Below are 11,403 nucleotides of genomic sequence, written 5' to 3'. Positions count from 1 at the left end.
ACCGGAAGCCGGAAGTCGGAGGCCTTTCTGGACGCCGCGGGGCAGCCGGCCCTCGGGTTAGCCCGGAGACCTCCAGAGTAAGCAGTCTGGGAGGCCCTGGCACAGGTAGCAGCGGGCAGACCGCTGGCGCTGGCCTCCGGGGTCCCCGGCCACGAGGTCACCAGGAGCCGGTGGCGGGAAAGTCCTGGTCCGCGAGGCTGGCAGCTGTACTCACATTCCTCAGGCAGAGGGAGGTCCGTGAACATTTCCCGGAGACCCACGTTCCCACCAGCGACTCCCTCGGGGCTCGCCCCCTGCCCTCACAGCGGCCCTACCTGGTGAACTTGAGTCTTGGCCACGGTTTCCAACCCGTTCCCTCCGCTGGCCGAGCGGGGCCTCAGGACACGGGCACCGCCTGCCGTCTTTCTGAGCCCCGGACACACACCTCTCTCCCTCCAACGCTCCCGCTTCCCCCAAACCTGACGGGCACTTCCTGCGGAAAATGTGACCCAACAGCCCCGGATGGGGTGAGGTCGTTTGGGTATTTGTTATCTGAGACCTAAGTGGTGGACGCGAAGAGCTGGGAGGGGGTGGGACGTCCCCACCTCGCATGGAGGTTGTAAGCAGCACAGGGATGGACACGGGAGCACGTGTGTATGTGTGCGTGCGCGTGTGTGCGTGTGTGGAGGGGGCGTCTGAAGTCTGTGCAGAAGGAATCACCCGGCAGCTGCTCCTTAAACAATGGGGGGGGGGGGGGGGGGGGGGGCACGGGGGGGGGGGAATGCTGATGCCCTGGGCTTCCTACTTCGTCGTGGGGGGGGGGGCGGGGGGTTGGTGGGGACAGCGTGGTGGTGACATGCTGATGCACTGGCCTTCCTACTTCATCTTGGGAGTCGGCCCTCCTCCCAAAAACTCAGGAGTCACCTGTTCAGGCTTTTCCCGATTTTCTGTCTCCTGGTCCATGTCCTCTGTAGGAAAGGGGAGGCCCATGGGCTCAGCCATGCTTGGGGAGGGGTTAAGGCCTCACTCCACCACAACCTCCCTCCGGTGCTGGTTTCAGAGCCAGGCCCCTCTGCTGGAGAGGAAGGTGGGCAGGGAAGCCTGGGGAATGTTCATGACAAGGATGAGGGAGACAGACTGACCCTGAACTTCTTCAGCAGTGCCTGTTACCCTCACTCAGCCTCCTGTTTTGTTTTGTTTTGTTTTGTTTTTAAGGATATTTATTGGAGAGAAAGTGTGAGAGAGAGCATGAGTAGGGAGGAGGGGGAGGGGCAGATGGAGAAGCAGACTCCCCTCTGAGCAGGGAGCCTGAAGTGGGGCTCCATCCCAAGGACCAGGAGACCATGACCTGAGCCAAAGGCAGACGCTTCGCAGACTGAGCCACCCCGGCGCCCTGAGCCTCCTTTCAAGAGTGTCTACCATCCCGCATGCAAGGGCTAAGGAATGAACAGCTTCCCACACACAGGGTCAGCGGGGTGCAGGACCTCCCCCCCAGAGCAGGGGAGTGGGCTCCATGTAGACTGAGACTCCTGGGGGGTTGGGGAGCAGGATCAGCCCTGCCCCACACAACCATGCTGAACAAAAACACACTCGGGGGTGGTTTAACATTTTTTCTTTATTAAAAAAAAAGCATTTTTCTGGGTTTTTAAAACTTCTCCAAAACATAAAAATTTTCCCGCCCCTTAACACTTCATTCTTGCCTCCTTCACTCCTGCTCCTGGTGCCTGCAAGCCCCAGATGGAGAACTCTTTTCCACTGCTAAGATCTGGGAGCGGGAGAGGTTGAGGACTTGAAGGAAGGTGGTTACTGGTCAAAAGGAGAAGTCCATTTGCACAAAAATATAAACCGTGGAGGATGAGACCAGCACATACGTGTATGGATTGATCTACAATCCACTTAAAAAAAATAGACCCAAACTGTCCTTTTACAGTTGTAATATTATACAAAATAATATATATTTTTTAAACAACACATACGCATCCACACACACACTCACGCACGCACACAAGGTGCCGGGAGCCCCTCTGCACTTCTGCACGTGGGGCCAGGGTGTCAGTAGGCGAAGATGACGTGGTAGGTGACCTGGTGGCCATTGTCCCAGGCGTAGAGCAGGCGGTCCTTGGGGTTGTAGTCTATCTGGGTGGTGTAGGAGTACTCGTTCTCGAACAGCAGCCGCGGGACGATCTGCGTGTTGGTGTGGGTGTCGAAGGCGTAGGAGATGTTGGCGTTGCGCTGGTTGTAGCTGTCCACGGCGTACAGCACCCCACAGATGACGAAGCAGTTGCCGTAGAAGTTGCGCCGCAGCCCCGTGCGCCACGTGGTCTCCTTCTGCGTGCTCAGGTCCACGGCGTTGAGCTTGCTCAGCACAATCACCTCCTGGCTGAAGCCCTCGTCGTCCAGGGCCGGGTAGATGAGCCACAGGCCGTTCTCGTCCACAGCGAAGTCCACGTCTGAGTGTCCCTGCCACCGCCAGGGGGTGGCCTCCTCGTAGGCCACGTCGTGGAGCATGGCCCAGGCGGCCACGAAGCGCTGCTTCAGGTCGTACTTGATGATGTTGCGGGTGAAGGCGCGGTTGTAGTAGAAGGCCCCGTTGTACACCACGTGGCCGGTGCCGATCCAGCTGTACGGGAGCTTGTAGGAATTGCTCCAGCGGCCTGCGTGCGAGGGTGGGGCTTCAGGGTGGGGGCGGGGCAGCCGGTGGCCCAGGGGGCGCAGCCCTGGGGCTGTCTCAGCGCGCCCAGTTTTGTGCAGCAAGCAGCTTCACACTGCTGAGCCTCCCTACGCTCACCCGCACCCGGAGGAACTGTTCCCACTTCCAGGCCCAGGCGCTCACCCCCTGGGGCCCCGCTGTAGGAAGGGGGCTATCTCACTAGGCTACGCCCCCACCCCCGGCCCTGGACCCCAGCCAAACGCAGATAATGTGGGGCATGGAAGGGGGACCTCCGCCACCAGGATGGTCCTTTCACCATCGGAAGACGGGGCGTCCCGCTTCTGGACCGCAGGCACCTCCCAAAGCGATCTGGCTGTGATGAGGACTGGGGCCGCAGAGACGGGAGGAAACCCCGAGGGGGGCCGACGGCGCCTACCTTGTTTGAAGTTCTCCAGGTTCCGGAACTCTACCAGGGTGTTGCCGTAGTAATAGTTGGTGACATAGATTCGCTCGTCCTTGGCCAGGGGGTCCTTCATCCAGGCCCCCTCGTTCCGCCCATATGTGTTCTGGGTAGTTGGCCCCGTGATTGTGGACAGGGTGTCTTTGCACCTTCCTGACAGAGAGGGGGAGACAGGGTTGGGATGAAGGAAGGCCTGAAGCCCCAAAACCTGTGCCCTGCCTCCCCCAACCCCGCTGTGGTCTGTGGCCCCTGGGGGGCTTCTAACCCAAGTCTGGACACCTCAGCATCATCCACTTGCCACGGCCCCACCATCAGTCCTACACACCACTCCTACAAAGCCACCTGCTGCCACCGTCCTCTGACTTCTCAATCCTACAGACTCATCCCTCCAGGATCTAAGCTCCAATGTTCTTTCCTGACACCACACCCTCCTCTGAAAAACCAGTCTTTGTGTTCCATCTGTTCCCCTAGTGCTGTGAATGAGCCTCTTCCAGGATGTCCTCTACCTGCTCAAGGATGCTCTGTTCCTGCCCCGCCCCCATGGCCACCCCCACCCAAGCACGAGGGAGCTGGGCTGGGACTTTCCTCTTTGTCCTCCATCCTGGGGAAACAGCATCCGGAGGAATGCATGCCAGCCCCGGAAGCGTGAGCAGAGCTGAGGGCCTGGGCCACACGTGACCCAGGAACACGGAGCTCCACCAGCCGCTGAGCTGCCACCTGCTGGGTCCTAGAGAGCTGACCTCAAGCCTGTGCTCCTGTCACTACTGTGGACAAGGTGCCAGGGTCCCCTTCTGGGGACAGGGAGGAGCAGGGGGCCAAGCTCTGGCAGCCAGATGGGTGACAGTGGCCAGAGTAACTGGTCCCTGATGTTCACATGGACAAAGCACAAAGGCCTCCAGTTCGGATTCAGGGCTCTCTCAATTCCAGGCCACCCTCACTTCTTAACTGTTCCAGTCTGTTCCATCCACCCTACTGTCCCATTTGTGGTCTGAGGAAGGAGCGCAAGCTGGCAGGACAGGGCAGGCACCGTGCCCTTGGCGCCGGGCCTGGGGCAGCGGGCGGCTGGAGGTGGGGTGTACACTGTTTCCCAGGCAGCCCCCGCAGTGGGGTGCAGTTGGCAGGTTCGGGCAGCTCTGTGTGGGGTTCATTAGGTCCTGATCTGACCGACTGGGGAGGGAGGGATCCAGTCTCCGCAAGACAAACAACAGAGCTGAGTAGCCAAAGCCTCATTCCCCCACAACTGAGCTCATCTGTTCAAGACAATAAAAGAGAAAGCTCTAGCTGGCCCAGGCAGCAACGGTCTGCTGGAAAATCCCTCCTTCCCTGGTGCTGAGCGGGGGCCATGCTTCCTGTGCCTGGAGGTAAGCCCTAGTGTGCCATCCCCAGGGAGGAGCATTTCCACGTGCCCCCTGCCCCTGGCACAGCCCAGCAAGGGCACGGACTCCCTGTCTCCCTCACCCACGCCCCAGAGCCCTGCAGATGGGAGGCGAGGGGTTTCCATCGGGGGCTGCCATGACCATGCCACCTCCCGGACCAGACTCAGAAGCCGCAGATGAGCTCCTGCAAGCCAGGACTCATCTGAGTTTTGAAGTACTGGGGTGCCCTGGGAAGCCCCCTAAATTCCTACACAATCCTGTCTCAGCCCTGAGGCTCTGTAGTAGCAGGGTCCTGCTTGGGGGGCTCTAGAATCTGTCCCGGCTTTGGAGCCAGAGGCCTGGCCTGGGTCTTGGCCCTGCTACCATTGGCCCTGATGTGATTAAAGTGGGCAATCTGGAGACACCTTGGGATTGGGGACTGACCAATCCCCAGTTTGTCATCACCCGGGTCTCCTTCAAGGGATGTGCCCCATGGGTACGGATCCTTAGGGTGTTTACTTTACTTTGACACCTTGATTTTAGCCCCTCTAAGACTTATTTCAGACTTCTCGCCTCTAGACCCGTCAGAGAATCCATTTCTGTTGTTTAAGCCACTAAGTTTGTGGTAATTTGTTCCAGGTGGCCAAGGACACTGGGACAGACGGAGACAGTGAGCTCTGGAGCCGGGCGTCCTTATTTCTCGGGTTGTGGGGAGTCCCAGCTGGTGGGCACCCACGACCTGGGGGCACATCTCTACAGGCCCAGAGACAGAGCAGTGCTGACCCACACGCAGGCAGACACATGTGGTTTCAGAGCCCTTGTACATAGGTTCAAGCTCAGTAAGCCATGAGGCCCGGACCCATCACCACGGTACGAGGGTCAGAGCCGTTCAGATGCACCTGCCCTTGGAAGGAACTGTCAGCTGTGAAGAGAAGACACTGTGTGATAATGCTCCTCAGGGACAAGGAGAGAAGGTGGGGGGCGGTTGACAGGAGCCACAGAGAAGACAGCGCTATCTGTGACTCACCCTGGAAGTGTCCCCAGACTCGGAGACAGGGACCAAGTACAAAGCGTTCTCTAGGCATCGGCCCCTCTCATCGTTGGTAGTCCTGGGAGCCAGGGGCTCACAACACAGGGTCCCAGGGTCTGAAAAGAAGGCGCTCTTCCCCTCAGCATTTAAACCTGCCCACACCTCACCATCTTAAAAGGGAAATCTGCCGGAGAGGTTCCCCTGCCACCCAGGCTCTCAGCTGTGGCCTTTCCCGGGGAAGCCTGGCCACGGGGGCATTGGGGCATCATCCCATTACCCCCAGCACCCTGACGACCGTCTGCCCACTGCAGGGGCCAGGCGCCTCCCTGCCAGCTGGGCTTTCCCGCTGCTCTCTCCTGACCGCCCTCCCCACGCCGCGTCCTGCTTCCCCAGCTGCCTTCCCTCCGCCGCCGCCGCCTTTCCCCGTCATCCTCACAGCTGGCCCTGGAGCCTCCTCTCGCTCGTCCTGCATCCCCTGGGCAGACTCCACCCTCCCTGAGCACCTCAACAGTCCCCCACACGTTTCTCCTGTGTGTCCTCCCAGTTCCTCAGACTTACTGGATGAAAAGCAGAATCTGTGTGCCCCAGTGGACAGCCCGCTGCTGTCCTAGAGCCCGGCCCAGCGCACCAGCCAGGAGCCACCCCAGGAGCCCCGGGCCTCTCTGCGGCCGCCTCCTGCCCCCACACCCACAGGTCGCCGTCTCCTCCCTCTCCCTGCCCTTCCTTTTCACCTCCGTGGCTCAGTTAGGACCGTGTCTTTCTGGGTTCATTCTGGCTACCCCGCGGTCCCCTCTGGATCTTCCCTGCCCCTCCTGCCCCACTGTGGCAGTCATGAGCTGTGTTCTGCGTAAAGCCTTAACAGCCATTGCCGGCCACGGTGGGGAGCGCGGGCACCCTGATCCTGTCCACGCTGGCTCTTGCCATCCCCTGCTTCAGAGTTCTTGAACTCGGATGGCTTGGAAGGCTAGGCAGGGACTGAAGGGGTGCAGCGGGGAGTGCGGGCCAGTGGGCAGACGCAGAGGCTGCGGTGGGGCGGGAGAGCCGCGGACCCGATGGAGAGCTACGGACTAAAAGCAGCCTCGGGACGAGCGCAGCCCTCGGGCTGCCAGCCTGACCTCTCTGGCCGGTCCCCCGCTGATGGTCTTCCCAGGGGCCCTCCTGCCATGTCACCTGTGCCTTGCTCAGAGAGAGGCACCCTAAGGTAATGCCCTGCTGTCCCCATCCTGACATTCTTCGTCATTTTACCTGTGACCTCGTGTTCTAGAAGCAAAGTCTAACAGGACAGTGGAGAGTGTGTGTGTGCCTGGGAGCGGGCCCCCTGACTCTGTGTGCCTTCCTGCCACCCGTCTGCACGCAGTGTTTGCTACCCCTGATGAGCACGGGCAGACCCAGTGCATGTGGGCGTTCAGCCAGACTCAGGGGAGCGCGCTCCCCCCACAACTGAGTAAGGGGGGCCTCACGGCCCCCGAGGTTACACCTTCCATCGGGCCAGAGCTGGCTTTGAATGAAGAAGACGGCGGTGCTTTAAGAAACATGAAAAACCAAGTAAAGAGCTCCGTATTATTTCTTACTTGTGTTACTTCCTTGTATTCGCCAACAACTTGGGCTAAAAATGATAAGACGGAAAGACTGGGTGACTCACAGTCCTTTCCTTGTCCGCCTTTCCCTACTCAGTGGCCGGAGAGAGGCAGTGCTGCCAACACGGCACACACCAGCGAGGGAAACAGAACAGCTGAGCTGGCTTTGGGCAGCGTCTCCCCTGCTCCACCAAGAACAAAATGCATGTGTACGAAGGAGCTATGACACAGGCATCATGTCATTTCGGTGACTGCCACACCGGAGTCAAATGACCTTATATTTGCAGTGAAAAAACCCGACATTCATGGTATATAAATGAATGGTAAAACTCAGGCTAATTCTGGGAATTTTTAATATTTCTTCACTTAGAATGGCATGAAATAGCCAAGGGGGGGGGGAAAGAGCCTAATGAAAGAGCGAGAAAGAGTGAGTCACCCCAGAAGGAAGGGAGAAGCTTTTGACTGACGACCTTCACTGGCGCGGCCCCCACGTGCTCATCGGGGCCAGGACCCCCCGCGGCCCCAGCCCGCTGGCTCGCTGCTCCCATGGCCCTGCTCCTCCTCGCTGTGGCACCACCACCCTTTGCAGCCCGGCCAGTCCTTCAAATGGCCAGGTCAGCGTCTCTTTCCAGGAGAGAGTCCCTCGGACCCCAAACACCCGATGCATCCCTTCCCCACAGCTGGAGGGGTGTTCTCATGTCTGAAACACAAGCGAGGGGGTCGGTGCCCTGCCTCTCTCTGAGGCGCTGTCACCTGTGGGGGTCACCTTCCACCGGCCTGCCCGAGAACCTCCCCCCGCAGCTCTGAGGGCAGGGGCTTCCGACTCTCTCTACCACTTCCAGCGTTAAGGCTGTGCTCCCCTCCATCAGGCCCCTGGCTCCCTATCCCAGAGCCCTGTCCCTGCCCCCCAGTATGTGCCCCTGCTCTGGGCTCCCTTCACGGCCCCCGACGTGCTCTGCCTGTGTGGGCGTCCTCTCCCCTAGGGACGCACAAGCTGGCGACCACATCAGGAGATGGGGGTTCACTGTCAGAGCCCATGGCCTCGGCTGGACCAAGAGCATCCTGTCTGCCAGGCTTCCCTCGTGCCACGTTGGTCACCTGCCACCCTCCACCAGCGGTCCTCTCGGCAAGTGAGCCCTCTCACCCCGTCAGGGTGGTGAAGAGTGGTGCTGGAGGAACCTTTTCATGGCAGAGGGGAAGACTTTATTCCTCACCCACTTCCACACAAGGTCCTACTTTCCATTCTCATTTCCATGGCCAGAGCCCCTGTTACGACTGAAGATCCCTGTGGCTGCAGGGGGCTGGCTAGGGGGCTGGACTGAGCGGCCGGAGCAGGGAGCCTGTGGAGTCCGGGGCAGGGACCGGTCTTGTCAGCATCTGGTCTGGCCGCTGCAGAGGCCGGGACCTCATGGGTCTTGCCTTCTTGCCCTGCCAGCACCACCTTTCTCGGGCAGCCCAGGCCAGTCCCCCTGACGCGTGGCAGGCAGGCCTGGCCACCTTCCCCCTCTCCAGTCCCCTCCCTGCCCACAGCTGGAGGGCCAGCGAACCTCAGGGACTGTTAAGGTCTCAGGCTAGTCTGGGAGCCTCGTCTTCCCAGATCAAGTTTCCTGGATTCAACAGGGACAGGCTCTCGCTGGCGCTGTCCTCATCCTGACAGTCCTCTTGTCGGCTCCTCCCCTCTCCCTCCCCACCCCAAACCAGCCCCGTGGAAAAACTCGCATCAGGAGCTGCAGCCATTCAAGTCTGGGGCTCTGCGGAGCCTGGCCCACGTGGCACAGCCTTTCCCTGCTCTGCAGAAACTGAGCAGCCCTCCCCAGGCCCCAGGACGGTGGCCGACCCCTCCCCAGGCCCCAGGACGGTGGCCGACCCCTCCCTTGGAGAGCCAGCTGCCATTACTGACAGTATTTTTCCCTTGCCGGTCCCACAGTGACTACACTTCAGCCAAATGCTTGTTTCCATAACCAAAAGTTAATTCTAATTTACTTGTTTTTGGAGTTTTTCTGAAAGGTTTATAATTCCCCTAGGGATCATGGTTAGGCATTTTAGGACATCACAAAATCAGATTTGGAAAGCATGGGATAGGATGTTCCTCTTAAATGCAGCCCTGTTTAAGACCACACCTCAAACAGCTCAAAATCAAAACGGACGGACTCATTACGCAGCAAACAACCTTCAGGGGCAGCAGACCCGTGGCCTGTGTCGGTTTCGGCCAAATGGTTTTCATTTACCTGCAACCAGGACACGCGGCGCAACCTGGTCTTACTCACCCGGCACAGATAATCAGGGGTCTGCAGAGAAGGATCCAGAAGGGAAATCCCACCCACACTCACAGCAGCTTCAGGGAGGCACCTGACAGCAATAAGCAATTAAAAATGATTCCCCAAGGGGCGCCTGGGTGGTGCTGTTGGTTTGAGCGTCCGACTCCTGGTTTCAGCTTAGCCTGTGATCTCGTGGGTCATGATCTCAGGGCCGGGAGATGGAGCCCTGTGTCGGGCTCCCTGCTCAGTGGGGCGGGCTCGGGGGGGTGGTAGAGTCTGCTTGAGATTCTCTCCATCTCCCTCTGCCCCTCCTGCTCGTGCTCAGGCATGCACATGAGCACACGTGTGCTTTCTTGCTCTCAAACAAATAAATCTTTAAAAAAAGATGATTCCCCAAAACAAGCCAGTCAGGAGTCCACGCAGCCCTGCCCCTTCTCCGAGCCACGCCGTCTTTCACCTGTGTGTGTTTGAAGAAAACCCCACGTGCACGTCCTTGTCCCTGTGTTTTCTCGGTGGTGGACCCGAGCGAGACAAAACCCTACAGGCCAGTCTGGAAGCAGAACCTCACACCCTCCACGCGCTGCTGTCGTTCTGGTTAAACAGAATCCGGAGCAGCAAGAGGAAACATTCTCCCCGCTCCGGCTCCCACCAGGCAAATGGCCACTAGGATGCCGGTGTCTCCTTCCTGCATCAGCATCTCAGGCTCCTAGAGGAGGGGGGTTCCTGAGGGGCCCACAAAGGTGCCCATTGGAAGCTACACTGCCGGCGGCCCCCCGAGAGGCAGGCACAGCAGGGAGGGGAGGCTCCACTCCACTGGCGAGGAAGTCACCTGGGGAAGCGACTCCGAGGCTGAGGGACAGCATCTCTGGGGGCACAAAGCTGTGCAGGCCTACCTGTCTTCACTGTCCCTATCCAAGCCAGCCGTGGAGGGTCGCAGCAACGTTTTTGGGGGAACTGATCCTCCCACTCGTGGGTGAGGCGGTGGCAGAGTGGGGGGTATGATGTGGGGCTCAGGGGCTATAGCCCCAGGAGCGTGGTCAGGCTACCCAGAGCCAGGGAGGAAGTGGAAACCTCGGGCTCAGGCCCCAGGGCAATCTGCAGAAATCAAGCAGGACCTACAGCTTCAGAATTCACCATCCATGCAGAGCGACTGCCTTCTCTGCCACGTCAGCTTGCTTCCACCATGCGAGGGAAAGAAAATGAAAAAGACCACCCCCTCCTGCTCCCACCCCTCTGTGGCCCAAGCACGGGCTTCTTCTAGAGGTTCATGAGCTCTTGCCCTGGGGTCTGCTGCTAGTGGTTATCTCCCTGCTCCCACGGTGCCATTATTCTGGGAATTTCCCTTGTTGTATCACCGCCTGATAAAACCACTGCAAGAAACCACAGGATTTCGTGGAGGAAACAGGCTTTAGCAAATAGCTAATTACATCGGAGCCCCATCGAAGGGGAGGGATTCGGCCAAGGTCACACAGCTGTCAGTGGCTGAGACCCAGCTCTGACCCAGGTGTCTGCTCCTGGCAGGTGCTCCTTCCCCAACCTTGTCTGACAGCAGCCAGCACCTTGTTCTGAGCAGGGAATGGAGACAAGGTGGCCAAGGGAGCAGAAAGTGGGAAGAAGGAAAAGGTAGAAGGCAAACCATGTCTTCTGTCAAAGCACATACATTTTCCAACAAGTACTTTGATGAAACTCTTATTCAATAGTCGGTCTCAGTGGTGCCTCAGTGGATGTCTGGCTGTGCTCTCTTTGGGAGAGACCCCTGCAGCCTGCTCCCGTGTCCTTCTCTTGCTGTCTTTCCCCAACACGTGTTCCAACCACGGTTCTCAGGGTCACCATGTGGCTCTGGAGCTCACGGAACAGACTGAACTTGTCACACTTCTGGAATGTGCTTTGCTCCTTTAGATCTAACAGTCAGAAGGTTTCCCTTCTCTGTTTAGAAAACTCCTGTTCATCCTTCAAAACCCAGCTCAAATGACACCTCCTTAGAACAGCCTCCCAGCCTGCTTAGCATCCAGGCTATGCTGGTGCTCCCTCGGTCTCTCCCTCCCTCTCCCGCCACAGCATCTATCACACGAAGCCACAGAGCTCCACACTCTC

The 11,403-nt window shown here is 58.9% G+C and overlaps 1 protein-coding gene across 3 annotated transcripts in view; it reads right to left on the bottom strand.

Annotated features, from left to right (window-relative positions):
* Nucleotides 1-1,575: 1,575 nt before the first annotated feature.
* The window catches only part of OLFML2B (olfactomedin like 2B), a 34,177-nt gene continuing 24,349 nt past the window's right edge, over nt 1,576-11,403 (bottom strand). For all 3 annotated transcript variants that reach the window (XM_059413439.1, XM_059413440.1, XM_059413441.1), the window contains exons 7-8: nt 3,066-3,242; nt 1,576-2,633 (exon numbers count right to left, since the gene is read on the bottom strand). In XM_059413439.1, coding sequence (XP_059269422.1) covers nt 2,032-2,633; nt 3,066-3,242 — 779 coding nt within the window. In that variant the 3' untranslated portion in view covers nt 1,576-2,031. The remainder of the gene's footprint in view (nt 2,634-3,065; nt 3,243-11,403) is intronic.

This window comes from Mustela nigripes, chromosome 10, assembly GCF_022355385.1.
Source record: "Mustela nigripes isolate SB6536 chromosome 10, MUSNIG.SB6536, whole genome shotgun sequence".
NCBI classification, from domain to species: Eukaryota; Metazoa; Chordata; class Mammalia; order Carnivora; family Mustelidae; genus Mustela; species Mustela nigripes.
Note: the sequence above shows the minus strand (reverse complement) of the source record. Positions and strands in the feature narration are given on the sequence as shown.